The sequence below is a fragment of the Cryptotermes secundus genome, unplaced genomic scaffold (genome assembly GCF_002891405.2).
Source record: "Cryptotermes secundus unplaced genomic scaffold, Csec_1.0 scaffold584, whole genome shotgun sequence".
Lineage (NCBI taxonomy): Eukaryota > Metazoa > Arthropoda > Insecta > Blattodea > Kalotermitidae > Cryptotermes > Cryptotermes secundus.
Window position 1 is genome coordinate 630,913 of NW_019735468.1, and position 27,529 is coordinate 658,441.

At 40.6% G+C, this 27,529-nt stretch overlaps 1 protein-coding gene across 1 annotated transcript; it reads left to right on the top strand.

Moving 5' to 3' along the window:
- On the top strand, window positions 1–27,529 carry LOC111869381 (odorant receptor coreceptor). The gene is made up of 8 exons (XM_023860875.2): window positions 1–143; window positions 2,912–3,520; window positions 5,375–5,585; window positions 7,890–8,076; window positions 24,187–24,286; window positions 24,954–25,058; window positions 25,624–25,779; window positions 26,795–27,529. The coding sequence occupies exons 2-8, from the start codon at window positions 2,912–2,914 to the stop codon at window positions 26,843–26,845; spliced, it is 1,419 nt and encodes a 472-aa protein (XP_023716643.1). The 5' UTR covers window positions 1–143; the 3' UTR covers window positions 26,846–27,529.

A 27,529-nucleotide genomic window follows, 5' to 3' on the forward strand; every position in this document is an offset into this window, starting at 1 on the left:
GCTGCTGACATGTAGCCTCAACCGTCGTGTCTTCTGAGTGTCTTTTGTTTGGTTTTAATTAAAAAATTAATCACCATCTGTTATATTTACGTTTCTTTCTATATTTTGAAGCTGTGTGAAGTGAGGTACCCAATTATAAAAAGGTTAGTGCAGATATTAAGAGAAATGGTGTCTTGTGAAATACTGACAGTGATATTTCATTATATAACAGTGCTGAAGCAAAAAGAGTCGAAATTTTGTCGTCAGCGGTAAGATTGAAAGGATGAGATCTTCTGGTGTCTTTACCCTGAAAAAGGAAGTTAATTATTCTTTCTATTAATTATCGTCTCAGATGTGTTTTTATGAAGTATTTGTGCATAACCGATATCACAATAACCATTTTGCAAATAATTCTGAAACAAAATTGCACGAGAATGAAATATCAGTATCATTGCTAACCTTATAAACTCATGAAACCCTGCTAAGTCCCTTTACAAAAACTCATACTGATTTTTATGCCGAATAAATCGCAAATTTGACAAGAAATTAATGGACATTCCGATATACCTACCATATATGGATATAGGCAGCCTCTGAACGCGCAAATGCTTTAGGTTATTTATGTTACACGATTCTTATAAATTCAAAATTTATCTAACACGTTTGATCTTACAGAAATGACGGGAAGTACTTCGGTTCATCAAGATGAATAGTTTGTATAGTTTCCTGTCTTCACATTTCAAAAAAGTCACCGAATATAGCGATATTTAAAAATATTTTTATGGCCCAATGCTCATTTCAGTAGCAAACAGCTAACATAAAAAATAAAATTTTCTCAAACAGAGGAAATGAAACGCAAATAAAATGAAATGTAATTTTGATGAACGCATATTTTCCCGAGAGTTGTTATTTCGAAACCGCACAAAAGGCGTGGACAGACACTAAAAATTTTAATAATTATTAATATGAAGTTTTATAATATTTCTTATATCATGTTGCACACTTGTAATGGCGCATACCATGAAGATCAGGGGCCGAATGTAAATGTAGCATTTGTGACATGGCTATGGCTACACTGACATATTGATAATTCGTTATAATCTGCTAACATTCGCAATATATTGGCAGTAGAGTACGTATGACAAGTTTGTATGTAAATATATTATAGAAAGTTAGATATACACATATTTGCGATGTAATATAACGTTACACTAAGTCGTAACCGATGTTAACATTTCGAATAGTAACTTCATACTACCGAAATCTGGCAAGAAAGTTACTTTAAACATAATATTAGTTATTACTTAATAAATATGAATAGTATCGATGTAACAAAAAACCCCTTGGCATTTTGTCTGCAAGCGAACTATACTGACCGAGCGACCACCGCTTGTCGTTGAAGTTACTGCCAACTTTTGCGGATAGAGGGTGTCGCGTGGTCAGCGCAAAGGATCCCAACGGCAGTTAATCTCGGTTTTCTAGACCGGAGCCGCTATTTCCTTGAAATAGCTCCTCAGTTATCCTCACGATGTTGAGTGAACCCCGTTCCAGACCCACTACTTCTCAGATAATCTGGTATCCCTGGGAATCGAACCCGGAACTCCTGGATCTGTAGCCAGGAACTCTGACCACTAGACCACGGAGACACCACCATTGTTAAAACCCGTTACCAAAAAACTATAGAAGTCATAAATAATTTGCTGTAAGAAAAATATTGTATTCATTTCTTGGGTGTAGACTTATTACACATTATGGACACGGGATACACTGGGTACATCTGAGGCATCGGGGCTGGACAAATTAAACGAGCCATGTAACTGTTTCCGTGGGTTTGCTCCTAACTTTAAATGAACGGTGCCGACGGGCAAAACGCACGTCTATTTTCCAAACGTAGGAATGGCCGTACATAATTGACTGAAACCGACTTAAAGAAAAAATAATTTGCAATTCAAGAGTGCAATGAAATTAATTTCAGATTATTTACGGTTTATTCTGGCATAATTTTACTTGCGTATGGTTAGGTAAGAGCTTATTTCTCGGGACATAGAGGCCTACACGGAGAAAGCCGAGAGGACTAGACTAGGGAGTTAAGAAAGTGAACAATGTGAGGCGCTCATACGGAAGGATGTTTAAGCATTTGTGAAAATGTAAATTCTCACTCGGAATTACTTGATTTTTGGTCTCTTTGTACAAGAATCTACCTGTAATTCCCAATTCAGTGTTCCATAAAGTAATCAATCACGACAGTGTTTTCAAGATCATGGCACCATAAAAATCATTGTTTAGTGATGAATTCATTAAACATCGAATCTGATACTGTGATGTTTTCAATTCGATAAAGATACGTCCTTTGCTTGACATTTTCAGGAGGCATAGAAGTTTTTGGTTCGCTACAGCGAAGTAGAGTCAATGCACGATTGTGTGCTAATTCCTTATATTATTATTATTTACTATAGTGTTCCACTGAAATCTTTTTCTTGCACCATCACTACAGCACCATTCTGGTTTAACACTTCATTCTCCGATATTAGTGTGTTGGACGTATAACATTCTCCAGACATTATTACAAGCTGGCGACTTACGACAATTTTAGATGGGCAAGGAAACAACGCCTGTCGCGGTAGCCGAGCGGTCTAAGGCATTTACTGTCGTCGCTCGCTCGGAAACCGGGATCGTGGGTTCGAATCCCACACAAAGCGTGGATGTTTGATATGTATATGTGTTTGTGGTTTCCTATGTTTAGGTAGAGGCCTTGCGACGAGCTGATCACTCGTCCAAGGAGTCCTACCGTTTGTAAAATGATTACGAAACTGAAAATCAGAGGTCAGAGCCAAAGGAGGCTCTAGAGCCAGTGGAAAAAAGACAATTAACATAACATTTCAGAAGAGTTGCAAGGTTGTTTTGTAAAGAAGGAACCTCTCTGCGATTTCAGATGTACAAGTTCAGGCTACACGGTCTGGTCGCGGACCTATGGCCGCTGATCAGAATCATGCAAATGATCGGCTTCTTCTTGCTGGACTACCATGAAGACATGAGCTTCGGCTGGACGTCCATCAGAGCGGGATATGCTGGGTCCATATCTGGCCTCATGGTTATACAATTCGCCCTGATCGCCATCAACCTCATGAAGCAAGCAGACGATGTCAATGACCTGACAGCCAACACGATCACCGTGCTCTTCTTCGTCCACTCCCTGACAAAGTACTTCTACTTCGCGTTGCGTCGCGGCAAGTTCTACCGGACTCTGGCAACTTGGAATAACGCTAACAGCCACCCGCTCTTTTCGGAAAACCACTCTCGCCACCACGCGACAGCTGTCGCCAGCATGAGGCGCCTGGTGATATATGTGACCAGTGCAACCGTAATCAGCGGGTTTGCCTGGACCATCATCACCTTCATCGGGGACAGCGTGCACGAAACAGCAGACCCAGAGAACGCGAATGAGACCATTCTGGAGGAGGTGCCACGTCTCATGCTGCGATCCTGGTACCCCTGGAATGCTTTGTCAGGCGGAGGCTATATCGTGTCCTTTATCATTCAGGTGAGAATAAAGCGGCAACTTGCCCAAGTTGGAAGTTACTTTATAGTTTGCACCAGAAAACATCCCTGCTATTGTGCTCCCTAACAGCTTAACTGTACCTGTCTTTCGTGCCATAAGACCTACAGTTTTATCAGAACTACGTGTATGTTTTATCTTATCAACCCTACAGGTGCCAAGTGCTGGAAATTTCGATCTTTAATGAAACTGTTATACATGAGTGCATGACATCTGTTCACATTTTACTTTAAGTATACAGCGAAGGAAGATTTTGAGGAAATTCATACTACATTTGAATTTCTTCTGTGTTGTTAAGGTCGCGGGTTCGATTACCTATGAGGTCATTGGATTTTTTCAAGTGACCTAATCTTTCCAGCCATACTATGGTCCTGGAGTCGACACAGCCTTTAACAGAAATAAGCATCAGGAATTTTCCTGGGGGGTAAAGGGCGGCCAGAGCGCAGGGCTGGTAACTTCACCACCATCTGTCAGTCGATTGTCTAGAAAATATGGGAGCCTCGACGTCTCACAACCCTATAGGCCTCCACGGTTTTTATAAGCATAGCTATGACACTTTTTGTTATTAACTCAAGACAAAGGAACAGCTGTCACAACAGAATGACTAATTGACAATATAGGAATTAAATCTAGTTCTTTCAGGGTTAAAGTGTCTGTAGGACAACTGTTTGTTAAATGTAACCATGAATCCCAACGTGTAAATACAGCTGTCTTTAGTATATGACTAAAATCGTATCACTACTCTTGTTTCTGAGTCGGCTGTCTCCATAAACACAACGACACTGATATTTTGTGTTACTGTCTTGGCATTTCTGACAAAGTTTTGAAGTTTCTCAATGTAGTCAATACAAGAGGCAGATCAATATTTCTGACTGCATGCAGAATTTTAAACAGTTTATTACATTTATGTAATAATTGTCATGTTTCTTTGGATGTCAGTCATTGTCAGCATAGTACGTATAAGAAGTTCTGTATGTTAGTAGGTTACTGCAAATTATTTCATAATAGTATACGATAAATGATACAACTCAGTAGTCTAATTATGATTACACCCCAAGATAAATGTTTCTGTGGTATACACGTGATACAAGGAGTTCCTTTGACAGCACCCGAAGGTATTATGTATGGATGTGATACAAGCAGGATTAAACTTTCGCATGGTCCAAGTCATATTATTGTAATTTCATGTTAATCTGGATATTTTCATTGTGACCTGACGTGTTAAATTGGGCTAAACTTCTTTTTTTACATATTTCTGGTGTAATTATCCGATTTGGGCTTCCAAGATTTGTGTGGACAAAGTACATGTGCGAAATAAGCGCTGACTGCAGAATATATGATTCTCGTGGCTCTGGCTCAAGTTTTATGCGTCAATATATTTAACGTATGCAGCTCATCTGGTTGTTCCTTGTCCTAACTGAAGTTTACTTTGTACGCTACATTTCATGTCCTTATTGCAGCTCATCTGGTTGTTCCTTGTGCTAACTGAAGTTTGCTTGGTATGCTACATTTCATGTCCTTATTGCAGCTCATCTGGTTGTTCCTTGTCCTAACTGAAGTTTGCTTGGTATGCTACATTTCATGTCCTTATTTCAGCTCATCTGGTTGTTCCTTGTCCTAACTTAGGTTTACGGGGTATGCTGCAATTAATGTCTTTATTACAGCTCATCTGTCTGCTCCTTGCCCTAACCTTTATCTTTATTGTAGCTGGACGTGTTGTAACCATTTATCTGGACACGCTGCACACGACAGATCATTTGATCGCAGAAATTTGTTGCTGTTCCTGATTGTAGCAGAATTTCGTGGAATTGTAAAACGTAATATTTTCTTTAATTGCAGATCATTTGGTTGTTTCTGGCCCTGTTACATGCCATGATGATGGACACGATGTTCTGCTGTTGGCTCATCTACACATGTGAGCAGCTCATTCACCTGAAAGAAATTATGAAACCACTCATGGAGCTCAGTGCATCGCTGGATACCCTCGTGCCTCACTCTGCAGAGCTGTTCCGTGCAGTCAGTGCCACGGCCAACAATCCTATACCTTCAGGTGATTAGAGTGCCTGTAGTTATTTTTCAGTTGTTCTCAAAACGGGTTTCACGAAGACAGATTATCTTGAAAGTCTTTTTAAAAAAATGCAAACTCATGAACAAATATGCCATTTTTGTCTGTTTTTAGTGCATCATTGGAAATAACTCCTCAATATATTTTTCATCCGATACACATGTCTTTACGGAATAGTTTCAGTCATTAATTTAAGATCGTCATCTATGAGTCGATTGTCTAGAAAAAGTGAGAGCCTCGATATTTCACAATCCTATGGGCCTCCACGGCTTGTTACAGGGATACCTTTAACTTTTACTTAGCATGACAAGTTAATAAACCTTTTTTAAATTCTAGTGTGAAAGAAATTAACACACCCAAGGTGTAACAATGTTAACCTTATTAATAATATTGTCACGAGATGGGGTGACTATAGAGGGGGTTAGAATTGGTAAGCGGATTTGCTGAACATTTAAACACACAACTCGTGTGTCCTGTCCTCCTGTCCTGAGCTACACCCCAAGAGCTGAACTAACTGGCTTCAAACTGCCGAACTGAGTCACAGAGTCACAGTTTTTTTAATTCTCTAGTGGGGGGTGGAGTCCTGCTGAGTCCATTCGGCACGGCGGCCACTGATTGGCCTATTGTACCTGTCCCGGGTGATTATGATGATGGAGAATTTGGTGGAATGAAGATCGGCAGGGGAAACCGAAGTACTCAGAGAAAACCCGCCCCAGCGCCACTTTGCCCACCACAAATCCCACATGACCAGACCCCGGGATGGAATCCGGGCCGCCGCGGTGGGAAACCAGCGATTAACCGCTTGAGCTATGGCGCGGCCCTCAGAGTCACAGTTACTTTACAACTGGCGATTTACCGTCAAACACTTCGTCTTGGCGCCAAGCCTCTTGAGGCTCACGGCCAGAAATTATTTCAGCTGAATCTTTGCCGTCATAATCCTTATGCTACAGCCTCTCTGACGAGAGGATGGGTTTGTCTCTTATGAATATGCTTGGCCGCGTGTCCATATCGCACATATTACATGTTATTGAAAATTCTTTCTTTTGTACTATATACAAGTCCTCTAAAAGTCAGTCACATTGCGACTGATGGTCAGTCAGTCAGTAAGTCTTGGTGTCGAGCCCCATCTGGAGTTAATTAACAGATATTTGTTACTGTTTGACAGTTATGGTCTTGTTTTCTTTGTGGGGCGTCCTCTCTGACGAGAGGACGGGTCTGTCTTTTGTATATGCTGCTGGTTCTTGCCAGCGCAGTCTTTCTCGGGTCCGAGTCCCTTGAGACTCGCGACCATATTTTACTGTCTCAGATTTGAGACTTTCATTTTCGTCGCCTCCTACGACTCGCAGGGTCACGGTGGAGGTATTCGACCCCGCCTCCACACGGGTGTGATTGCTTAGGCAACAAGTCCTCTACGCACAATGGACCCCTTATGCAGTATCGACACGGACCTCATGGAAAACATCTCTCCTAAAGGTTCTTATAATTTTCATCAAGTAGCTATCGGCACGGACCGCATAGACGTTCCCGGTTACTCCATGGCTGCATGTTACGAAGCTGTTGCCTAACAATGGGCGTGTTTGCAGAGTCGTTCCCCAGCAACGGTTCCCTGCTAGTTTCACAATTCTGCCTTTCAGTATACACACCACAATACATAACTCATTACTTAAATGGCTGAAACTTGTATTTGCATTTACTATTAACCAGTGTTCTGGCAGGAAAGTTTGTGTATTTGAATATTATTTCCTCGCCTATGTCTCGGTTTCCAAGCGATCTCTTCTCTCTTTGAACTTAAACCTAAATTCTTTATGAATTTATTCTTTCTCCCTTGCATACACCAGTCCCATCGCGCATGCCATCTATCTTGAGTAAATCATATTAACAATATTTAAGGGTACAAAATATACTTGTCGCCTAAGCTACGTCATGACTCCAATCAGAGGGGCGAGGAAGTAAAGCTCCACGCATTCATAACTTGGGCACTAGTTGGAGGTGGATGATCAGTTCATTCTCGGTTTTGAATGGATGTCAGGCTAAGTGGGCACCAGAGCCGACCTGATTATGAGGACGAATAGAAAAACTGACCTTGCTGGGAATCGAAATTTGTGTATGCAGTACATAGCTAGTTTGGGCCATTTACAAATTTCAGACATCACCATGACGATTCCTGAGTTGTGTGACGTAACATAAGTAACTTTATGGAGGATTATTTACAGAGAAGCTAATAGTCGCTAAGTTAGTAAAGAACTAGCGCGCCACCTGGCGCAACATCTTATTCCAATTGGTTTTCAGGCGACAGTGAGGGAATTCGCGCCATATACAGCAATCAGCACGACTTCTCCAACTTCCGACTGAATACAGGCACACTGGCCAATGTCAACAGCGGCTCTGTGGGTCCAAACGGACTGACGAAGAAGCAGGAAATATTAGTGCGGTCCGCCATCAAGTACTGGGTGGAGCGTCACAAGCACGTGGTCAGGTGAGTCATGATCGTTTTATTCAGTGATGCAATAATAATAACAGAATATGCAGAAAATATATTTATTATTGTGATTTTGACGAACGGTAGGAAATGTGGGAAAGATTCTGGTTACAGCCCGCAAAGAAGACAGTACACAGACGGCAACTGGCTATGTGACGGGCGAGAGAAGAGCCTAAGAAACAAATGCACAACTCCTAGTGTTTTCTCTCTAAGGAGCTTTTATTGTAGGGGAAAGTTAATTTCTCATACCGGGAAAGGGCTATTCATTTCTCACACGCATTAATGAAAAAAATCGTTAATTTATCACCTATATAACTAAAAGTGAATGCGTACTATATGAACAGAAACAATAGTTTATTGGAACACAAGACATCTTCGGTTATCCATACTTTATAAATCACAATACAACAAAATATAAAAGAAACATGCTATTTTAGATAATGTGACACGCTTATATCTGAGTTCCCTGCCATTATTCCACTGCGTATGCTTATCCATCAAGAAATATTTCAAATTTGAAGCCAATCTACTGGAGTACTGATCCAACAAGACACATAAGATTATAAATTAAAAAAGTAATTATCATCATTATGAGAGCAGTGTTTAGTGAAAAACACGTCTACTTTGCTTGTTCCTTGGTTTTCCTTGTGGATAACGACAGTGGTTAAATAGTGTCAAATTGTGGGGTAATTATGACTAATGAATTTGAAAGTGTAAGAGAGGAAGCCTATGTAATAAGCACAGGTTGATACAGAAAACTGGGATATCCACGAAGTACTTCAATTATAACACTGCTTTCCGGGTTGGGAACCTAACCAGAGACCTCTTGAATGCGAAGTAGAAGTGCTGACCGCTCAAACTGACGTTTGCTATTTGTGACAATCATAGTTTCCGCCGAGGGTGTGGAGCTACTGAGATCGGATTGCAAATCTAAATTTAAATCAAACAGAAATCCAAAGCAAGCAAGCGGTTAATTTTGTCCAGAAAATCTGCAAATTTAAAGCCGTAAATAATAGGAAAAAAAAATATATATATACAACTCTAAATTAATGTTAGAAAACCTGAAACACTGAAAGTTTTTCCTGATTTCTGAGAAGTCTGAATAATGAAGGACGGCCGGGATGGCTGAAATTTGAGCTGGACAAATGTTTGAATTAAAGGGAAGAAATTGGGAAAAAGGTAAAAAGAAGAATAAAGCGAGGTAGGGATAAGAACCACACACACTTAACTTACAAAATGTCTAAAGCCAGTAGCTTTGTACGAAATTTCGGGAATTATTTATGACGATAACTTTCCTTTAAAACCTTGTCTTTGTGTAGAGAAGACAGGACAAAAAGAGAGATAATATAAATTATATATTGCATGGATTACTTTTTTCTTATTTTATGGGGTGGGGTAGTCTTAGTTATATGTTTGGTTGTGACTATCTTTCTTATGGGCTGATTCTGTTAAGATTTTTGGTTTGTGTTTTGATGATTATGGCCAGAGAGCCTATTTTGCGTTCTTTTTATTATCCGGGTTTGTTTTAATTTTTTGTTGTTTTGTTGGTTATTTTTGTTGTTGTTGTTTTGTACTTTTGGAAGAGTGGGCCTGTTTCACAGTATCTGAGAGCTATTGAACATGATCTAAAATATTCCTGACACTACTATACCGGTAATTCTCATCATATACAAAAATAATTGGCACATAATTATAATGTTTATAACTTGCAACCTTAGTAAATTTCACGAACCTTGACTATAGTCACAAGTGCCACGGTCCTACTTTCTTATTAGAATGAGCAAAGAAGGGGAAACACATCGTATTAGAAGATGGATACATTCTGGGGATAATCAATATTTATTTTGTTTAAAAACTGTTCTCATCTCGTCTACTTCTTCCCTTCGAGGGAAAGTTAAAATTAATGTTGCCCCTCTGGTTAAGCATCGTTGTGGAATAATGATGGTAAAGCTCCACATATTCTTAAAGTTGGTAACTGATGGACGTATCAGATTCACGCTCCGGCGACTTTACCCCCCGGGAAAGGGCCTTCGATACTCACTGGACAGGAAGATGGATGGGTCCCACGGCAGGTCTCGACACCGAGTCGACAAGAAAATTCGATGTCCTTGCCTGGAAGCGAACCCCAGTTGTCCAGCCCGCAACCAGTTGCTTTAGTGACTGAGCTGTCCTGGACTATGTTACAATTAACTGACTCCAAGGGCCGCGCCACAGCTCAAGCTGTTAGTCGCTAGCTTCCCACCGCGGAGGCCCGGGTTCGATCCCGAGTCTGGTCAAGTGGGATTTATGGTGGACAAAGTGGCGCTGGGGCAGGTTTTCTCCGAGTACTTCGGTTTCCTCTGCCAATCTTCAGTCAACCAATTGCTCCACAATCACCCTCACCTATCATCTGGGGCGGGTACAATAGGCCAGAAGTGGCCGCAGTACAAGGGACTTAGTCCCACTCCACTAGCAATAAAAAACTGACTCCATGAAGCTGAGTCCATGAGAAACCGCCAGTCTCTCAGATACTCAAAAAATCTGCCAACATTTTATGAAACCCGAATGTTCATTACCGTGTTCCCAAGAGCCCTCCACTGGTCACTATCCAGATCCACATCAATCCATCCCATCCTATCCCTCTAAGATTCATTTCAATATTATCCTTTTATCTTCGTCTACCTCTTCGTAATGGTCTCTTTCCTTCTGGCTTTCCCCATATTTCTCTTCTCCCCATGTGTGATACATTTCCTACCCATCCAATTCTTCTTAATAATTACACTCGCTGAAGATTACAGGTTATGAAGCTCCTCATTATGTAGTTTTCTCCAACCTCCCATCACTTCGTCCCTCTTCGGTCCAAATATTCCCCTCAACACCCTGTTCTCACACACCCTCAGTCTACGTATGTTCGTCGGATTACGTTACGACAGACATAAATTGCCTAAATTTGAAAGCAAGTTCAGTATTTAGGGAGGCTGAATAAGCCTGTGGGAGCAATTTAGGATCTTACACAAAGAGAAAACCTGTGATTTATACTAGACATCTAGCATAGACAAATAAATAAATAAATAAATAAATCTAAGAAATACGCATGACTGTGAATGCGCAGTGGAATGTGGTGGGCAAAATGAAAAAGCCACTTCGAAGAAGAAGAGGATGAAAGAATAACATTAAGACCGGTATTGGGAGAAACAGTTTGTGAAAACGGAGTTGGCTCAGGATCATGTCTGGGTACTCTTATTTTCTCTTTCTTAGGTACAAAGCTTCTCACACAAAAAAAAACTCTTTTTTTTAACAACGTATCCTTTAGAGCGAGAAAGAAAATTTCACATTCACATACTGTAGAGTTACAACCATACTATATTAGACCCTTTAGAGACTTAATTTATATGTTTTCTGAATGTTATTAATGATGGGAAAGTATGATACTGTCGCGTGTTAGTGACTAGACATGGGGTTTGGATTTGTAATTGAATTTACTGAAAACTTATAAATTGTAACTACAAGTAATTATAACACTATTGCCAATCTACACGCCGAGTCTCAGTATATTATAGGCTTTATTGGTCGTTACCTAGTAACGGATCCCAATAGTGACAACTTCAGCTCATGTCATTGCCGACCTACGACCATCTCACAACTAAATCATGACGGCGACTAATCCTCAACTCAAAACCCACTTTGGTTCTTCTTATATGGTCTTGAAACGGACCGCATAAAAAACAACACTCCAACATTTCTCTATTTTGACTTCACATGTTCTCTGCCGCGGAAACGCGTTTAGTTTGCTGCTGCCTAGCAGCGGATGTTTTCTCTCGTCAAGTTATACTGTCATCATGTCACAACATTTCAAGCGAATGTTAAAATGTCCAAACCGAGTTTTTCTCTTAATGTCACCACGAATTATTTTTATTTGTTAATTTCATCGTGAAGTACTTGAACTTCGACAGTTGTTAGGTGGCATTCGCCAGAATATCTCGAATTTGTTTCGAATGCAATTTATTTACTGTTCAATATATATATTTACACAAGCAAACATCGTTTCTTCTTCAGGCACCATGAAACAGCAGTCTGCCACAGAACAATACTACTGTACTAATATTAAAATATTGACGTTTGAAGTCCTTGTGTCTCATGATTCATTTTGTATGTGATGCGGTGTGCCGCAGCTCAAGGAGTCACGCAACATGCGAGGAAGGAACTGTGTGGCATATCAACGTCAGTTCAGCTTGTTTATAGAAAGTACCTGGTTCGAGTGTCGGTCAGAGCATAGGCTACCCTATTCTGGGCTTTTATGGTCCCAGACCTTCAGTCTTTTATCTACTCATCTCCCCCCCCCCAACGAGATCAGCAGTTGTTTCCCAACCTCTTCTCCGTCGACAGTAAAAATAAACTGCAAATTATAAATGATAATCCAATTTTAATGTTTGTAATTTGTTTAAAGATACTGTATACCCTTTGAATATTTAGAGTACAATAATCTGATTATGCTAAATAATAAATTAGAAAGGATAAGGATGGATATGGATAGTGGGATAATTCAAGATACTATCCTGGTAACTGCCTGGGAAGAGTGCCAGAAAACCACACGAAAACCTCAGTCAGGAGAACCAGTGGCCCAGCAGAAACGCTAACCACGCACCTCCAGAGTATAAGTCAGAAGCGTTACTGACAGCCAAACTACTCTGTAATTGAAATTTCATTTTATGTAAGTTTCCTTTCAGTAAAATGCTTTAGGCATGAAAATGGCTCTATTAAATCTTTAGCATCAGACTCAACATTTTAATTCGATGCAATAATATTAACGTTTCTCTTAAGAATTTTTGTATGGGTTTGCAAGTTTGTCTCTCACTTTGAAAGAAGAAACATGGCTTGAGGATACATGAGAACATGCAGGAAGAATATATGGGCCCAGAAAAGGAGTAATAGCAAAAGGATGGAGAAAACTACACAGCGAGGACCTTATAAACCTCATAATTTATATTCTTCATCAAGTATAATTAGCGTTATCAAATTAAGGAAGATGAATAAGCATTAGGAGCAATTAGAATTACATGCAAAATTTTATCCGGAAAACCCGAAGGAGTTACATAGCGAATAGATGTGACGATACAGGCTTTGTTCAACTGCTCAGATAGGGACCAATGTAGGTACTGTCTCCTTGTTTGGTTTGCTATCCTATCATGACGGTAGAGACAGTGCGTTCCTTCGAAACGTCTGTAAACTTAGACTACATTAAACAACATTACTTCCCAGAAGAGAGCGCTCTCCAACGAAATAACGGTTCGGAATATTATCTTTGAATTACTGCTGAATGCCTCTGTTAATTGTCATAAGGACCAACGGTACCACACGTACACACAAGATGTCGTCTTGGTTGACAAATTTTAAAATCCTTGCTTTTTCTTTCTGTTAAACTACAATTAGTTTCTGAAGAGTATTTATTCATATCGTGACCATCAATTGACAGCAATGTAAACATGTTAATGCACAATGTAAATAACATTGTTTTAAGAATTACGACACCAGTGGTGGCTTTCGTCACAGTTAAATGGAATTTCGTGCTATTAATTGTGATCAATACTTGAGAAAGTTGATTTGAATTTTGACTGAATGCAGTGGTAGACTACGCTATTCCGGCTCTATTTTGGCCTCCACTATCCTCATGAAAAGGCTAGCCAGAAAAATTTAAATGTTTTAAATTGGCCTATTGTACATGCCCCGGGTGATTATGATGATGGAGAATTTGATGGAATGAAGATTGGCAGGGGAAACCGAAGTACTCGGAGAAAACCTGCCCCAGGGCCACTTTGTCCACCACAAATCCCACTTGTCCAGACCCGGGCTCGAACCCGGGCCGCATCCGTGGGAAGCCAGCGATCGCTTGAGGTATGGTGCGGCCACATGAACAGACTTGGACTCGAACCCGGGCTGCAGCGGCGGGAAGCCGGAGACTAACGGCCTGAGCTATGACGTGGCCCAGCCAGAAACTATACCAGCTCTATTGTATTCGAGATGTGAGCTGATTGATCGAGAAATTTACCAATTCTCAATGACGAATGACATAACACAAAACTTTCTAACTGACCCCGAAGAGGTTATGAATGTTTTATGGTATTGTCCACCGCTGTTCAATTGTTCTGCAACTTCGTTGTCGCGGTTATGGAAATTATTCATGAGGCCTTTGATAGCCAACGACGTATTCGATCACACCAAATAATATCAAGTTGCCATTAATGGTATTTAACGGAGTGAAGAGAAAAGTCATTCATCGAATGTCTCATAGTTGCTTTAGTGTAAGGATCGATAAATGGTTTCTAGAGAACGGAAAAAAGTTTTACAAATTGTAGTCACTGTAGGTCGAAAATCGATTTCCAGACAGTTCTGTGAATTAGCGAAGGTAAAAAACTGTTGAAATCTTCATCTTTAAAGATTACTATTAAACCTTCAATGGGCATTACACTAGTTGTGAATTATTCTCAGTCACTTTCCTGAGTCCTCCTTTGTGAAATATTTATTTAGTACTCGTAATTCATTTTATTATGACTTCCTTAGCTATTCGCCTACCCTAATGTTCATAATGATGAATTTAAGAAGTTGTACTCTCCAAAAATATATCTGGATAATAAAATCAATGGTAATATGGACTCATCAGGGAAATGAGAAGTGCATGGGCATATAGCACTTATCAAGGAGATGAGAAGTGCAGGGATATATAATACTTATGAAGGAGATGACAAGTACAGGGATATATAGCACTTATCAAGGAGATGAGAAGTGCAGGGATTATAACACTTATGAAGATGAGAAGTGCAGATATATATAGCACTTATCAAGGAGATGAGAAGTGCAGGAGTATATAGCATGTGTCAGGGAGATGAGAAGCGCAGGGGTATATAGCATGTGTCAGGGAGATGAGAAGCGCAGGGGTATATAGCATGTGTCAGGGAGATGAGAAGCGCAGGGGTATATAGCATGTGTCAGGGAGATGAGAAGCGCAGGGGTATATAGCATGTGTCAGGGAGATGAGAAGCGCAGGGGTATATAGCATGTGTCAGGGAGATGAGAAGCGCAGGGGTATATAGCATGTGTCAGGGAGATGAGAAGCGCAGGGGTATATAGCATGTGTCAGGGAGATGAGAAGCGCAGGGGTATATAGCATGTGTCAGGGAGATGAGAAGCGCAGGGGTATATAGCATGTGTCAGGGAGATGAGAAGCGCAGGGGTATATAGCATGTGTCAGGGAGATGAGAAGCGCAGGGGTATATAGCATGTGTCAGGGAGATGAGAAGCGCAGGGGTATATAGCATGTGTCAGGGAGATGAGAAGCGCAGGGGTATATAGCATGTGTCAGGGAGATGAGAAGCGCAGGGGTATATAGCATGTGTCAGGGAGATGAGAAGCGCAGGGGTATATAGCATGTGTCAGGGAGATGAGAAGCGCAGGGGTATATAGCATGTGTCAGGGAGATGAGAAGCGCAGGGGTATATAGCATGTGTCAGGGAGATGAGAAGCGCAGGGGTATATAGCATGTGTCAGGGAGATGAGAAGCGCAGGGGTATATAGCATGTGTCAGGGAGATGAGAAGCGCAGGGGTATATAGCATGTGTCAGGGAGATGAGAAGCGCAGGGGTATATAGCATGTGTCAGGGAGATGAGAAGCGCAGGGGTATATAGCATGTGTCAGGGAGATGAGAAGCGCAGGGGTATATAGCATGTGTCAGGGAGATGAGAAGCGCAGGGGTATATAGCATGTGTCAGGGAGATGAGAAGCGCAGGGGTATATAGCATGTGTCAGGGAGATGAGAAGCGCAGGGGTATATAGCATGTGTCAGGGAGATGAGAAGCGCAGGGGTATATAGCATGTGTCAGGGAGATGAGAAGCGCAGGGGTATATAGCATGTGTCAGGGAGATGAGAAGCGCAGGGGTATATAGCATGTGTCAGGGAGATGAGAAGCGCAGGGGTATATAGCATGTGTCAGGGAGATGAGAAGCGCAGGGGTATATAGCATGTGTCAGGGAGATGAGAAGTGCAGGGGTATATAGCATGTGTCAGGGAGACCAGAATTGCGGGAGCATGTATCATATATCAGGTAGCTCAGAAGCAAGAGGAATTAAAGGACGGTCTTGTGATGCATTAACGCAGCAGTATGAGACGGAAACGGAAATAATTGTATCCAACATCAGAAGAAGAACAATAAGATGATAATTCTAAAGGATGAGGAAGGACATGGCCGGGCCCGTACTAAGGTAAATCTTCCACTCATGTGAATTATCCGAGAAGTGAGGATAACTGTTCCTTAACCGAAATTCCAACCTAGTGCTTCTGGAAACACCTTGTTTAAACTTTTATAATTTTCATTTCATGCATCCTATTGTGTTATAATACATAACTTCTTTATTAAAACCGTCAAAACAGAACTATATCAATGTCAGTGCCTAGTTTGGCTCTGCTACATGTTTCGGCTATTAATAGCCACCATCAGGCAAATACATGGCTAACATATATGCACCACTGAACTGCACTATTAATAAAATTGGATACAGTAATATTAATATATCAAAATACTTGACGTAAAAATACAATAAATTAGATATATAAAAACAAACGTTATAGTATAAAACAAGAATTTAATTTATTTTATTTTATTTTATTCTTGTCTTATATTATAAATTTTCTTCTTTATATATCTAATTTATTTTATTTTTACGTCAAGTATTTTAATATATTAATATTACTGTATCCAATTTTATTAATAGTGCAGTTCAGTGGTGCATATATGTTAGCCATGTATTTGCCTGATGATGGCTTTTAATAGCCGAAACATGTAGCAGAGCCAAACTAGGCACTGACATTGATATAGTTGTGTTGTGAGGTTTTAATAAAGAAGTTGTTTAAACCTCTTCATCATGAGTGTAATATCAGGACTGATAGTGTTAGCGAAATGTCACAGTCTTTCTAAGGCTTAATAACACTTTAAAGTGGGCCACGACATATTATCCTGTTCTTAATAATGAAAGAAATAAGTGTTAGTTATCAGAGCGAGTGCCGCTTGAGCGTCATTTTGTTTGTTTTCTACTGCTGAAATATTGTGTCCTGTGGAAGTCACGGTTCCGAGTAGCAGATGTCAGCACCTGCTGCTTTTCCCAGTCTCCATGATTAGGGCGATGTATTTTTGAGCAGTGGACGACACCGATGCGATCGACTTTGCCCTGGCCGCAATAAAATATGAAGCAAAGTACAGTCTCTTCAGATGATTTCATTTATGCTACTCTGATCTATTCCTGAAAGGTTTGTTATCTAGAACTGGAAATCCAGAGACAAAAATATGGATTTTACACTACGAGTATAATTTGTTGGCGCTAAAACGAGTGATTTTTTTTTAACATCGATTCAACTTCAATTTTCACTCGCAGGTGTCAGAGTATCAAACAAATCAAATCCACGCATAGAAGTTAAACTTAACTCATTAACTGCATGCAGCAATTCCCTTCCAGGGAAGCTGACAATCATCTGCTATGCAAGAAATCTCTCGCCTTTTAAGAAACCTAAGGCTCATTACCATGTTCAAAAGAGACAGCCACTGGATATAATCCTAAACCAGACAGACATAGTCCACATTATCACACTCAGTTCTTTAAGAATCATTTTAATATTATTCTTCCATCTATGCCTATGTCTTCATGGTCTTTCCCTTTCAGGTTTCGCGAATAAAATGAGTGCATTTTTAATCTCATTCACTGCGTGTTATGTCTCGCTAATTTCATCCTTCTTAATGTGATGATTCTAAGAAGATTAGATACAGACTAGTTAGACACCCGTCTATTCCATCTCCGTACATCACGCGCCCACCTATGACCTTCGACGACACGTCCTTGTAATGAGAGGTGACATAACCACCCTCGCGCCCTCATGTTCTGCAGGAATATTGCGCAAATGCTTTCCGCTTACCGGCACGGCAGTTTACACGGAGAGATCTTGTGGTCATGCCTACGTATATGAAAACCAGGCTTTTACCTACAGCACGATAGCATTTATATGGTAATACTTCATGCCAAATTCGGAGCACTTCTCTTCATCTGGCGGCAATGTTACCTGCTCTTCATGGAATCCATGAGTTTCTTGCAGAATACACTCCAGATTATCTGGTCATCATCGAACTTCTGCAGCAAGTGTCAACCTCCATGAGACAGGGAAATCGCTTATCTATTTCTGGATACTGGGTCACATGGGGTTGCATGGTTACGGCGCCGTCAATGCAAGTGCCAAGGGAGGCGCTTCGCATAGAAATAAATATGACATCTGATCGAGATCTTGGCAGTGATGTTCGTTTGTCTCTCTCTTGGCCCAGTTATCGTCGTGGCAAGGAGGGTTGACCTATATACAGGACAACAAATTTCGAGTTATCAAACTATCATGCCAACATGGCAATTTCTATTCTGATCTTTCAAGAAACTTAAGGCCTGCTTACACGGTTCCAATTCGCTTTTCTCACATGCGTGTACCGTTACAATGTGACAGACATTCGTTGTACATCTTCCGGTGTACTATTTACCGGTAAATTGCGGGATAGCACCTTAAAATATGCCAAGGCCGCATCTTTCGAAATCTTTCCATTTCATTATTCGTTATATCCAGTCTTTCTTGTAGCGTCGTTTGCTAAACTCCAAATAAATCAATAAATAATACACCTTTCTGTTTTACATATTCTTGTACAATGCCGACCTCCTCTGTGGTCTAGTGGTCAGAGTTCCTGGCTATAGATCAAGAAACCCCGGGTTGGATTCCCGGTGCTACCAGATTTTCTGAGAAGTCGTGGGTCTGGAACGGGGTCCACGCAACCTCATGAGGATAACTGAGGAGCTCTTTCAACGAAATAGCAGCTCCGGTCTAGAAAACCGAAGTTAACGGCCATGAGGACCCGTTGCGCTGATCACGTGATACCCTCTATCCGCAAAATTTAGCTCTAACTTCGCCGACAAACGGTTGTCGCTCGGTCGGTGTAGTCCACTTTGTAGACTACAAGCCACGGAGTTTGGTTTTTTGTTTTTAGAATGCCATGATAAAGACCGTTTCCTCTTCACGATGAGTTGCGCGACATTCTTGGAAAGGATAGCTGTTACGTGTGTGCGTTGTGGCTTTCTTTAGTGGTATTGGAGTTCTCAATTCCGTTTAAGTTAACGGACAGTCTGTGCTGATTTAATGAAATACGCGTTACCTTAAATCTCGTTTCTTTTTAGGACCTCAGTTTACAGGCCTGTACACAGCCCGAAGTACTGCAGTAGGTTCCTAATCCCCCCCCCTTCTTTTTTGCCCATTTTTTTTATAGCTTCGCAGTGTGATACACAGGCCTATACAGTTTTACCTTATTTTTGCTGTGGGTTATGCAAGCGAAGGTTAACCTTGAGTTATATTCAGACGCAAGTGGCTGTCGACGCTGACATCAATAATTACGAAGCTCCTCTTGTTACGTTCATCTTTTTTTTTTCCTTGGCACTACAGCCCCAGTGGGCCTAGGCCTACCTCCATGAACTTCTCCGTTCACTTCGGTTTTTCTAGACCTTACACATTCGGTAGGACTCCTTGGGCGAGTGATCAGCTCGTCGCAAGGCCTCTACCTGTACACAAACACAGAAAAACGCACACAAACATCCATGCCCTGAGTGGGATTCTTCGCTCCAAGCGAGCGAAGACAGTGCCTTAGGCCGCTCGGCTACCGTGACCGGCATATTCACCTTTTAGGCCCCTATATTTTCCTCAGTACTTAATTTCTCAATACTAAAATATTAGAGAACAAGTTGCGCATCCTTAAAAAATACAGGTAACATAATACTCTCTTGTTTAAAGTGTAGGATTTTTATGTAAGGTGCAGGTACGAGTAGATACAAATGCTGAACTCAATGGAAGCAAATATTCACTCACATTGATCTGTTCTTAATTCCCTGCTGAATACTTATTTAGGTTTTGCTGAATTCATTTCTACACAAACTTCCTTCATATCGCCGTCTAACAGGGTTCTCTCCCAGATCGCGGTCCGCGCGTCGTCACTAATCCGCCTCAATCTTCAAGGTAGAGGTCTCTTATTTTTTCACAAATAAACATGTGAGTTAAATATCAAAATCTTTAGCAATTTTCAATTTGAAATTAATGGAAGTTAAATTGTCAACAAAATTTAATTTCCATTCCATTTAAAGCTCTTAGAATAATCGTTAAATATTTGAGTGGGGCGCTAAAGAAACTCCACACAGTGAGTTGTCCGTGGTCACCAAATCCTTGAGAATTTCTGTCCTAACAGAATTTCTGTTTTATTTTTTACAAAGTTCAGCAGACTACAAAGACACTCAGCAGACGTCAGTGCATTAACATCCAGCTCTACTTCCGGTCAGAAAACGCAGGAAGCAATAATACAATTTTACGATGCAATAAATGTCAAAACAAGGGCAGAAGCCATAACGGCTGCGTAACAAACCGAACATACTCCTTTCTTAGCTTCTGGTTCATTTACTCAACTTTCAAATGGTCCTAGCAACAAATTTCTTCAGCTGTTGAAAAGACACGTGACCCACATCCGTCACCCAATCTCTCTGTTTAAAATGACAACAGTAAATTCTAGCAATTCCTAAAGACTCTAATGGAGAAAGAAAAATTTGAACGAGATGTTCTATGATGCATACTTCCATTAAAATGCTTCAATCTATACAGCAAGGTTACAAACAGTATAAATTTATAATTTTACAACATACTGATTAATGTACGATGTAAGTGTGTAATTACCAGAAATATTGATCCTGGCTAAACCACAGCTTCCCAATATAACATAAATGAATCGTACCTCCATGGCGAAGTGTTTCGTATGGAATGTGTATGTGTTCGATATACAGGATGTTCCTAAAAGAATGGTGGAGTTTTAGATACGTATATATTTCGTATTTCTTACCGTGTACAATCATAACATGTGTCAATCGGAAGCTTAACTGTCCAAATTTTATGTACATCCATCAAAGTGCCTCTATGTGCGCACCTTTCCTTACCCGGCACACATCAATGTGATAGTCGAATTCCTGCCACACCGGCTGCAGCATTTCAGGTGTGATGGTCTCCACAGCACGATTGATTCTGTTTCGGAGATCCTGGAGCTATTGGGGCAATGGGGCTACATAAACCATGTCCTTCACTTACCCCCCACAAGCAATTCTCTGCTTCCTCTAAGTAATGATTTTCTTGGGCTTCTCTGATACGTCTCCCTCACTCTTTCCACGTCTGCATGTGGCACACGTGGCCGCCCAGAACTCTTGCCTTTACAGAGACATCCACTGTCCACAAACTGCCGATACCATCTGCGAATATTGTTTTCATGTGGCGCCTCCTTCTGAAAACGTACACAAAATTCAGGTGCACTGTAACGATGGATTTAGACACCTCAAATCTCAGCACGCAATAGGCCTTCTCCTGCTGGGACGCCATCTTACATTTCACGCCTTCTAACTGTCGGAAATGGAACTAGGAAAGAGCGCGATATACAAAATGAAAATTTGAGAGCCGCGTTATGAGTCCGTATACGTTTTGCTTTTCATCACCAAAAACTAACGGAGATATACGGCAATGAAACCCCACCATTCTTTTAGGAACACGCGATATATCGGAGAGAGGATATACAGATCTTGGCAATCGTTGGAGGTGAGTAGTCAGTTTCACGTCCCGACCCTTTACCCTTGGGAAAGAGTTCCCGGTATCCACTTGGTAGGAGCCTGGGTGGGCCTTAGAATCGGTCTGGACGAAGTCGAAAGGAAAAATCTTATATTTACCGGGACCCGAACTCTGACCCCTTCGCCATCCAGCCCGTAGCCAGTCGCTATACCGACTATGCTATCCCGGCTCCATTACACAACTACTGTACTACCACTGTAATTTTCTCGATTCAAGGTGACCTAAGGAAATCACAATGTCACTAGCTGCGTAAAAATCTAAACCATAAGGAAATTTGGCGTGAGTAGACTGATTTCAGCTGATTATGTTGGGGCACATTTTCGAGCTCCTGCGAATATGGTACTGAGCCTTCAGGTTCCATAAAAGATGGAGATTCTTGACCACTTAAGAGATTAAAAGATCCTCAAGATAAGTACACCTTTGTAGGTGAAAGATGTGAGGCCAAATTTGCTTTAAGAATAAGAAAACAAGTTAAACTAGTGTCATATGTTGCAATAGAAATAAAGTTCGGTAGACTTGCTGTCCTTCCATCCGTTGCTGAAACAGCCGGGTTTACATTCAGCGGGTGCGGCCCTGCCTTTCCTTTACGGTGACTTTGCAAAGCAAACATTAAAACGCTCCTCACTTATGGTTTCATACTGTGCAGCCAGGGATTATAGTTGGAACTCATTTGCAATTCTGCTTGATATTCACAGCATTACCTGCTTTGTAATTTTCATTCTATAAATTCACAGCGCAACCCTCGGACTTGTCGTTCTAGCAGGTACTTCATTTTGAAAATTTGATGTTCTGCGATCGATAGGACAAAATTCCTAGCAAAGCGACCACAAACGTAAAACGAATATGATATGCGGTAGTTGCTTTTTTCAACCTGCTTATTAATTTCTGTTCACGACTCACCCCGGTACCGTGACAATGAATTCGGGAAATTACCTAAGTCAATTTATTTCACTTCTAGTTTAACTTCTCTGATATTTGGTTGATGAAACCGGTAAGAGTGAATGCAGCATGCGTCTGGGAAATGAGGGCTGAATTTATTTTTTTAAGAACAATTATAAGAAGAGACAACTACAGACGCCTAGACCTGGATGAGATGTAAATATAAAGGTATGAATGTATAAGGCCCTCGCACCGCGACCACAGTGATCTGTTGTGCTTCCTTTCACCTGGGATTAATACTTTAAACATCATATCATGAAGTCGTATTGAAGGATGGTGGTACCGATCCATGTATTATTAACCCTACACTAGCTAGAATTCAGTAGTCAACTACACAATCCGGCCGCTTTACCCCCAGAGTGACGAACACCCGTTACGCATTGTGCAGGAAGCTGGGTGGGAAAAGAGCTGGTCTGGACGCTGTGGAGGAGACAAATATGTCTTGCATCGTCTGGGAATCGAATCCGGATTCCTTAATCGTTCATCCCTCATCCCGTCGATAGACGGGGGAAGATATCAGAATATTGTGAGGGTACGAATAGTGTTCAGTAATTCTCCTGTGCACATGGTAATGGATCTTCGTAATCCTTTCTGCGCATAGCTCCCAAGTGGTTTCATTCCTTACCATCCCAGCTAAAATTATGTGTGCTCATATATTTTTCAACGTTCCCATTCGTGCTACAGTTTCACCAGCCTGACGCTCTTTGATTTCATTATTAATAATACTTGTTGAAGAATATAAATTATGCATTTCGCCATTTTCTCCTGTTACTTCCTTTCTCATAGGTCCAACACCCTGTTCTGAAACTCGACTTATGTTCGTGCCTTATGACGATAGACCAATTTTCACCTCCATACAAACTAACAGATATAATTATTTGTTTTACTACTTAGTTAATGGAGGCAGGAAGTTGCAACTCTTATAACAGAAAAGCTCAACTACGGGGAATGGCAACTCTGCCTCATCCCAACTCCAGGTCTCACTGGCCTGGTGTGTAGCACCAGGTAAGTGTCCCTTCCCAGGGGTACGTGACGGGCAAATAGGACCTGTTAGCCACGGTAGGCAACCTGTCTGAGGGAAGGAAACCCCGATTAAAAATATCGGTTTTCCAAAGTGGGAGATTTTGCAATAGGCTTGTAGCTTGCTCAAGCAAGAAAGAGTTACTTATCCTGAGATCCTGAATTGCGGAAGATTGAGGACGGAACGACCTAAATTCCTGCACATTATAATGATTATTATTTAGTTAATCTATAATAAGCTAAAACTAATTTTCATCTATTCTTTCGGGAGGAACATTGCCCAGGTTGCTCGGAATATTAAAGAAGGTCCGTTTCAAATTTGAGTAATAACGAATGTAGAATGACAACAGGGACCCCATGCCACATGCAGCGGGATCACAAGCAAAGTGTGACTCAGTGCCAACGGGCGAAGAGACAACTGAGTGTGACCCTACATGCAACTTTCTTCTGTTTTCAGATTCGTCGGCAATATTGGGGACACATACGGTTCCGCCCTGCTGCTGCACATGTTGACCAGTACGGTGACCTTGACACTGCTCGCCTACCAGGCCACAAAGGTCTCTAAATCTTCCTACTAGAGACTATCACATTTGCATCTTGGGTTCCTCTCACTTATTATGAATATATTACTCCTATATTATAGGTTGGGCGGCATGGGCTGGATTAATCTGACTCAGGATAGGGATCAGTTGAGGGCTTTTGCTAACACGGCAATGAACCTTCATGTTCCATAAAATTGTAGGAAATTCTTAAGTAGCTGCGCAACTGGCGGCTTCTCAAGAAGGGCTCGGCTCCATGGAGTTAGTTACTATTCTAATATTAGTGTTTAGGAAAATTAGGAAGAAAAACAAAAATAATTAGATGGGTGATGCATGTACGTACAACGCACTGAAAAGAAACATATACACAACTTTATTTGAAAGCTTAGTAAGAAAATACCATCTGGGATTCCTAGGTGTATATGGAAGATAATATTAAAATGGAGCTTAAATAAATACGAATACGTTGCAACGTAATGTCTGAGAATCATTCTCACAAATTAGGACCTTAAGAAATAACTGATAAGTTAAAAAATATATATTGTACTGGGTACTTAAAATATAAAGTAAGTTACAACGTTATTCTTAAAATGTTTGACAGAGGTAGAGATGTTGTCTACTTTAGACACTCCTTGATGTTATTCTTACAAATATGTGTACACGTTACGCTGTGTTCTCCTCACAGATCGAGGCCGTGGATGTGTACGCGTGCTCAGTGATAGGTTATCTGGTCTACACACTGGGACAAGTGTTTCTCTTCTGCTTCTTCGGAAACCGCCTCATCGAGGAGGTAATGCGCCTCTTTATGACCTAATTAAATGTCTCTATTGCCTGTTAGGGTCACTTTATGAACTTCTACATCTGCTCACAAAAAGTAAATACTCATATAAGATGACCGGTGACAGGTACATGAACGTCAAAAAAGACCAGAAACTGCAGCTCTTAAATTTTAGCAATTACAGCTGGGCCAATAATTTGGGCTGAATTATGTTGAGCAAAATGAAACCCTAAATCACAGTAAATTTGCACAGTTAATTTTGATGGGATTTTTGATATGAGACAAAGGAACAAAAGAGTGGACAGCTGTAGTCTGTTCTTTATTTTCGCACAAGGCAAACAAGAAACCAGTATGAAGCAGGTAGCAAGCTCTGCTTACTCTTTGACACTAAAAATTGATGCGACATATTCCTCCGAAACGTCCGTTGACTTTTGACGGACTACATATACCAGAAGATAGAACCCTTCAAGACCATTAAGAGATATTACTTAAGAAATAATTATTGTGTAGAAATTTTGGTTACGTAATGCACTTAATCTTAGAAACTCAGATTAGCCGTTCTACTCGTATGTTCCAGAGCTCGTCAGTGATGGAGGCTGCCTACAGCTGTCAATGGTATGACGGGTCGGAGGAAGCAAAGACTTTCATCCAGATCGTTTGTCAACAGTGCCAGAAAGCTATGAGCATCTCTGGAGCCAAGTTCTTCACTGTGTCACTAGATCTGTTTGCTTCGGCAAGTTTCAATATTTATACAGTTCGCAGATAAATCAATGATTTAGCGTGTTTGTAGAAAATATGATAGCCTTTTGAATGCGTTGCATTTTATTTAGTGTTAAGCATCATAGTTATCAGGTTTCTAAATATTTTAATTTAGTAAGTGACATGAACTGAATTTAAATTTTCACAGCTCAGTTATTAGCGTAGTGAGATAGCAAGTTTGTCATATTCACTTCTTCATAGCTTGGGAACTTATTATTATTATTTATTATTATTATTATTGGAGGGGGTGGGTTTCCCCATGCACCGCGACTAGTAGTCTATTGTACGTCCCCCTTTGATGTTCTACCAGTCTCTATACCCTACCGGTACTGGTGCATNCTTGTTCCCTGAATTTTTCCGCCCTTAAAAATTCCACGACCTCCGCCGGGTTTGAACCCGCGTACCACGAGTCGTGACGTGAGGCCGCTTTGGGAACTTAACTGTGAGCTCTATATTTTACGTGCTGTGGGACTGATTGTAAGGTTTATGTTTTATGAGTTGAATGCCTGGCTGTAAGATTTGTATCTGATTCTCTGGGTTGCATGCCTGAATTAACGCTTTATATTTTGACCTGAGGACTTGATTTTAAGCTTTATATTTCACGTCTTGGGCATCTAAGTGTCAGCTTTATGTATATACTGGTGTTAAGCACCTGACTGCAAGATTCGTAGCGGTAGACTCAAGGTGGCTAACACTTCAGATGCCAGATATCAGACTGTACCGTTTATCTGACTAGATGTAAGTTTTTTATATAATTTTATATTTTAAATGTAGATATTGAGTGCCTGAAAATAACTTATGCTGTTGATTGTCTCTTCGTAATTTCGAGATTTCAGGATGAGGGTGCCTAGCTGTAAGCTTTGTTGTTAAATTATCGCGTGCATTACTATAGTTTTCATAGTAGGCTAGGTTTTTCTGTGGGGCAATATTTGAGAAGTAGGTTGATTCAGTCACTTTCGAGATGTTCATTACAAATGTTGCTGTTTCAGGTACTTGGAGCTGTAGTCACCTACTTCATGGTGTTGGTCCAACTCAACTAGACGGATGCGTAGGTGCTCTGGAGGTGACAATTACTAATATAACTTTCAAAGCCTGCGAATTATACTAAGATAACCAACAAGATGTCATACTTGTATTTATAAATAGCGGGAACTGTTTCTGCAATGGCTATTTTCGTGTATGACGACTCACTTATTTCGAGAAGTCCCTGACACCATAGCGTAAACACAGCAGACGACAGCAACGAATTAATTATTCGAACATTCTTTAAATCTGTATGAAAATTGAGTTTATGTCCTACTTAATGGCGCCTTTTATCATTTCAACATACATACTTAATTTCGTATTAAAACCAGAAATTAAATTTGTTATCCGACGTGATGAAGGCCTTCATGAGGACTGGGAGTCTGTTATAATGAATGGAAGTTTAAATTTCATGAAACATCAGTGTTTCCGATACCATTCCTTTCATACAAAAGTATGCAGTACACGAACAAAATGTGCATAACAGTGAACTTTTGAACAACAATTAAATTAACTGCGGGATTACATAAACTACTCAAGTCGTTATGCTGACACACGGTCATCATGTCACTGAGAACAAATATTTATTGCCTCAGAGACTGAAATATACAAGGTAGCTATTGAATTCAACTACATATAAAGAAGCAGAAAATCAGTAGAAAAGTTGAAATAATTTCCGTATGGAAGAATTATAAGGAGAA